The sequence below is a fragment of the Morone saxatilis genome, unplaced genomic scaffold, assembly GCF_004916995.1.
Source record: "Morone saxatilis isolate NCDOM2014 unplaced genomic scaffold, NCSU_SB_2.0 Contig24, whole genome shotgun sequence".
NCBI classification, from domain to species: domain Eukaryota; kingdom Metazoa; phylum Chordata; class Actinopteri; family Moronidae; genus Morone; species Morone saxatilis.
The window spans coordinates 336,571-343,052 of record NW_023339807.1 but is presented as its reverse complement, the minus strand read 5'-3'; the positions used below and the strand labels follow the sequence as shown (position 1 = coordinate 343,052).

The following is a 6,482-nucleotide window of genomic DNA, read 5'->3' as shown; positions in this document are numbered from 1 at the left end:
TTGGAACAGTGCATTTTGAGTTTTTTTATTTAAAAAAAAAAATCATCATTAGGAGATTTGTTCAATAAAATTTGAATTATACTCTAACGGTTGATGACATGAAAATTATACTGACTGTCATTTGCATCGACTATTTAGGACAATCTGAGAAAAATATAATTTGCATATTAATTTGGAATGCGGTGTATGATAGGACCTATTATACTTACTGTACTAATACTTGTTTCATAGAAAACCCAGAGGTTCAGTGTCTTCCAGCTCATGCAGCAGTTTCTCTTTCTGTTCCTAATAAAAGGGGGGTTCTCAATGGGCGGAGCCATGGCTCTCCACCTGGTGTGTCGGTACCACCCTGACATAGCGGGAGTCTTTGCGCTGTCCAGTTTTCTCAACAAGGACTCTGTTGCTTTTCAGGTACGTTGGCGGCCATCGCTTTCCATCAAATCCAAAAAAATAGATTGTAACTGAATACATTGAAGGGCTCATGCTGGCGTTTTTGCATGTTGTAGTCATTTTACTGCAAAGCACATAGATGTGACATCATAATGTACTGGCAAAACACTTGGTTATTTAACAGCATAACTCAGGAATAGAAGGGGAGATTGTGACCATATTTCACAGTTGGTTGGACATTGAATTTAAATTTCATCTGAGTGCAAACAATGTATTTGCATTAGTCAACATGATGTGTGCTCAGTGGGTTAGTAAAGGCAAAAACACTGAAATGGTTCTTTAATGCTCCAGTAATAGTTTAATATTGTTTCATGTTAAACCCTCATAGAGAAAGACAGCTAACAAAGCTAATTAATAATTGATATAAATTAGCTAGCATTTTGCTAACATTAGCTAACTTAAGAAGTGACTATGTCGCTTTTATCTTTTAACCATCCTCCAATTGTGGTTGTCTTTTCCACATAGATTAGCCTAGCACATAGCATATCTAAGGAGAAAGTTCACAGAGGTTCTGACCGAGGATAGGTTCCAGATATTTGTCATGCACCTTTAAGACTGAGCAGGCATGGTGTTGATGAAATGAGCAGATCAAATGTCCTCTGCCTGTGTGTGCTGAAGGCGGTGGAGGAGCGGTTCAGAGCCAGACTCCCCCTCCCCGAGTTGTTCCAGTGTCATGGGACCAGTGATGACCTGGTGCTGCATCAGTGGGGGGATGACACATCTGTGATGCTGAAGAAGGCTGGCATGAACACTACCTTCCACTCCTTACCAGGCATGCACCACCAGCTCTCCCAGCCTGAGATGGAGATGCTGAGAAGCTGGATACTCAAAAGGCTTCCCCCCACCACCTCCTCCTGACTCACTCTACCCTAACGTTTTCTCACAGAATTTGTGATTGTGTCAATAAAAAGTTTTGTTTTTTATGTTTGCTGCGTAGTTTGTAGTTTTCATATAATGTTTGTACCTTTCCTACACCTGCTTTGCTTTCATCCTTTTATCCAACGCACTCGGGAGGTTGTGCTACTGTTTCATTAATAAACAACCAATACCTGCAGGCTGCATTGGCCGACCGTTCAGCTGGCTGGGGTTACATCCCTACGCAGCAAGACTTGCGGAGCCGGTCGATTCATTCTTGTCACATGACCTGTGGATTTTTTTCATCATGATGCACTGTAACGAATGCGTATAACGTATTTGCACACGCAAAAGATGCTACATCTGAACAGCCCCTTAAAGAGAGTAAAACAGTATGAACTGATTTATACAATATTTTTTTATTTTATGCTTAATTTTTTCTTGATAGAAACATCTGGCCGGCCAAATTGGAGATTATGGCAGGAGGAGTACAAGCATTTTAAGGATGTGGAAACATGAGACACACGTGTTGTTGGAGAGGATCTTTAAAACAGTCAACACGTAGTGGGGTTATACGTAGACATAATAGCAGTGAATATATTGAACATAATCTCCTCAGATTGCTGATCATGTCATTTAGCTGAATTTGATTAAACAGAACAGCACATTATAGAAAAAAGGGGTTGAGAAGCTAAACAGAGGGAGGTCCACTTGTCCAAGCCTGACCTACAGCAGTAGTTTTGGGCTTCTAGCTCAGTGTCTAAAATGAAGGTTCTAAAACCATGGCTACAGCCCTGATTACTGCTTATACACAAATATTAATAAAGAAATGGTTAGACTATATGCAAAAAATGTCTCTGTCTATGTAGCTTGAGAAACAACAGCAGATTCACCATCATGAATCAAACAATCTATAAATTATACTGATATTTAAAGCTGGGGAAGTGCAGGGTGTTTTGCATCATTAGGCAAAAATTCCATAACATTTCAGCATATTGTAATTCCAGTGGTCTGAGAGAAAGCTAGACTTCTGCACCTTCCTCTTGGCTCTGTTTTGTGGCTCTAGAAATTCAGAACTAAATTTTTTCACATCCATCCACAATCCTCTTCTGTAAAAACACAACTGTATATGCTGTTAAAAATAAAGTTTACACTGGCTGTATTTAAGCTGCACAGTCACCTATATTTTGTGTGTACACAGCCTTCAACCATTATTCTAACTAGAATGGAATATCTATCTATGATCCAAAACCCCACAACAACAAAAGTATGAAAGCATGTCTGAGAACTTGTCTTGGGATTATGGAGCTTCGTGACGATGGCCAAATGACAGTGCGCCTCAGCCAATCAGGGTCATGCTGATGGATGTGGAGTGGTCTGAAAGAGAAAGGTTTGCATAGACACAATATTTCATTCATCCAACAGTGTGTCCTCTGTGAAGTGACATGCCCTGTGCTGAAGGAGGCTAAATATAGAAGAGATATTTTATAGTGACGGAGGAATGTCGTGAATTATTATGTGGTTGAAACACTTGTGTTAAAGTAGTGAGATGGCTCCTCCAGGGGTTTTGAACAGAGCCTTCACACGTGGAAAAAATAGACTTGAAAAGTGAAAATATATTTGTGCATAAAGCGGGGTGAAGTGAGGGCAGTTGTGCATAATATATTTTTCTTTTCTATTTTTCTCAGGCAGTTTGGTGAATTATGGACTGTTTTGGAGTCACTACTTCATTAGTGAGTGTTTCTGTGCTGCAGCATACATTATTATGGTGATCTCAGACAAACCACACTGAGCTCTCGTGCACTTAGAGTGTTGTGAAGACTGTTCCAGCACTGACTGCTTCCTGCCTTAGTTAGTCATTCCCTAACTCTTCCTGACACCAGGAGCAACACACAAAGGCCAAATAATGTAACACCGGTGTATCTGATAGGCATGGGAGGATTTGGGATTTTGGAAAATTAAATGTCACAATATCTTGACCAAGATAATTGTAATTTACAGTTTTATTGTGATAATCATAAAAATGTGCTTAAAGCCCTTAAAATGCCACAAAAACATACTGGAATGACTTTACCTTATTGCATCCCCGATAGGACACCTCAGATGCACCTCCTGTGGCATAACCATGCATTCTTTGGGGTCACCCCTAATACTGAAAATGTACCAATCTCTCCCCAGCAATATAGAGTAGAAAATATGTTAAATATGCCTTCTTTTTTTTGAGCACTGTCTCTTGAAAAAAAAAAAGCTAAAAAATAGCTTGGAGCACTGGTGGACAGTTGGCCCAGGAAAGCAGGGGCCCAGCTGGGAATGTTCGCGGTGAAATGTGCACCAGAACCGGACGGAGCCAGGTGAGTGAACAATGGAACCAGGCTCAAATAAAAAGACTGCTAGCTGCATGGCTAATTGAGCTAACCTAGTAGGTAGGAGCAGTTAGTGGTTACTTCAGCAACAAGTAAAGCTATCTGTCCATCAAGAAACTCCACAAATCAGAGTGGAGGCAGTATTGATTTCTTTTTATTGGTATTATATTGCATACTACTGTGAAAAGCAGTGTACTGCATTTGTCTGTAGCATGTAGCAGGCAGTTCCAAATACAGCCATATATAACAAATGTGAAAATCTTTAAAAATAGGATGCCATGAGATCTGAACTGGACTTTAAGGCTCATCAAGAAACAATGAACATGGCTGAGGCAGTGCACAAGGACACAAACAATGTATCTTGCTGCAATGAAACAGTTATTACTACATCCATGGCTGTCCTCATTCCAACATATAAACCGAAGGTCCAAAAAGCTCTGGCAGCTCTGCAGCTGCTTTTATAGTGCCAATGAGGCCATTTGAATTCAACTGGGATTTGAGACTTATGCAACATCCTGTTCTCAACATCAGCAAGGAAGCATTAACCTACAGCATCTGTTTTATCCCTGCAGTGTGTCCCTGACTCTGAACTGATGAGTTCTGTCTGTGCTCAACAGGTTCTGAGAAATATGGTGTTTTCCAGTGCGGGGGAGAAATGTCTTTCTTCCTTCAAACGGTGGATGCAGTCATCCGAAAAAAGATAATCACCTGACAAATCATCTGCAAACACTTCTCTGCCCTTCTTCTACTCAATCATTCATTCTCTTCTTTCTTCTCACCTTTTTTTGTTCTCTCTGTTGACTGTCCTCTCCTGCAGGGAGGATGGATCAGTTGCACTCTGATTAGGCAACAGTGTTGAGATCATTTGGAGTGGATTGGTGTGGACGGATGGATGGGAGGGGGTGGGAGGTGGGGGCGCGGGGCTCAAACAGGGCCTTTGCATGAGGAGGTGGAGGCAAGGGGAAGAGAAGGGAGGCGCAGCCAAAGCAAACAGAAGGAGCTCAGAGTTTCGTTCTAGCCTCGGTCACTGATTACTTCCAGCTACGTGTGAAAGAATGCTACTGTTGAGCAGCCAGCAGCAACCCTCCCACCCGACACCCCCACTGATCAACTGGCAACCTCCCCTTCATCCCTCAGCCCTCGCTTCACTCCTCTCCCTTTCCCCGCTCCTGTCCCTCCCCCTCACTGGCTAAGCGGACCCTGGGCTGCATTTCATGATTTAATGACAGGAATGATCCCCTTCCTCGGTGAAATAAGGTAAGCAAAGCAAGCACAACATTTTGTAAAGAATTGTAGCTTTAATGAGGTTCCTGCTGATGAATGTCTCAGCACTTCTGAATACTGTGGTGTGTAAAGTGCAGACCAGCCACACAATGCTGCCTCACTCCACATCTTCCCTCAATTACCCCCTTCTTCAGCTTACTTCCACCCTCCCCCGGGCCTATAGTGCGTCCCCTGTTGGTCAGATGATGATGTGCTCCTTGGCCTATGTGTCAGTGGGAAGGAATGCTAATCTGGACGAGTTGCGGACTGCAAAGTCTAAGTTTTTTTGGCTGCCAGTTTCCACTGCACAGTACTTTCCATGTGGAGTGGCTCCAGAGTGGCCGGGCTACAGAAGGAATTCCCGGCCGAAGGAGCCGAGGTGTTGACAGATTCCAGATTGCTCATCTGACCACACCTCCTCAATAAAGATCTCGGGCTGATGGGATGATCACAGTATCAGGGCTTTATTCATCTGTATGGATGATAAGGGCTGACAGGTAAAGACTGTGCAAACTTTGAAGTCAGTAGTGGAGCTGAAGGCATGTCTTTAACTGGTGCAAGATCTTTGGTTATGGCAAAACGGGACACATGCCATGCCTTGAATGTTTCTTAGAGATCACATTGATGGGTATTTAAAGTTACAATGAAAAAATCAAATAGAGAAATCAAAATTGAGTCAAGGCAGAGTTTACTTCCTTCTACCATGATGCAGCCCAAATGATAGCTTGTCAGCCATTTGTTATCCTACTTCTTTTTTCACAGGAATGGAGCGGGTGGGGCTGGTTGGAGTTTTGTGGTGGCAAGTAATATCAGAGGCAGAAGAGTGCCATAGTGATCCACCATGACCCCATTTTTATGGGGTTTACTGAGATCAAAAATAGAAACATGTTAATTGAGGTATAAATATACAAAGACTGCATTGCAATCAACATGGAATTGGATCAGCCAGACAACATCTGGATGTTTTGAAGCTCACATTGTGATCAGATCACAGCCAGGTGTAAATGGCATCTGAACAGATTGACCACATTCACAAAGAAATCCAGTCCACTCCATATCGAGTCACAATGCAGATGATGAGAAAGCTTATTGGTATCAGGTAGAAATGCAAAGGCCCAGATAACACATGCAGCTCACATGTTGGTGGAAATGGGGTCACTTTATGTTCTGTCAACAACATATATTTCCACAGCTGATTAAGCCTTATTTGAACTAACATTATTAGTGCTGTCTTTCTAATATGAGCAGCATTTTATGGTCTTTTAACAAGCTACTCTTCAGCTACCTGACATCCTGTCTTTTGCCTTCCACAGACATTGGGGAATATTTACTAAGCCTGCCATAAATAATTAATAATAAATTACCACCACATTTTTGCATACACCAATTTTTCTATTTAGTGGTATAAGACTAAAGATGTAAATGAGCCCAGCCAAGTACCAAGTTGTGCTGCTTAGTATAATGTTGGTGTTGCACATGGTTGGAGATCAATAAGTGTTTTCTACTGCTGCATATTGTTAAAAGAGAAGACATTTCAATTTCAATTCAATT

General features: G+C 41.8%; 1 protein-coding gene across 1 annotated transcript in view; it reads left to right on the top strand.

Annotated features, from left to right (window-relative positions):
- The window catches only part of lyplal1 (lysophospholipase like 1), a gene marked incomplete at its 5' end in the record, with an annotated part of 2,681 nt that extends 1,306 nt beyond the window's left edge, over positions 1-1,375 (top strand). Inside the window, 2 exon segments of the mRNA XM_035673262.1 lie at positions 296-411; positions 1,069-1,375. Coding sequence (XP_035529155.1) covers positions 296-411; positions 1,069-1,308 — 356 coding nt within the window.
- Positions 1,376-6,482: the final 5,107 nt, after the last annotated feature.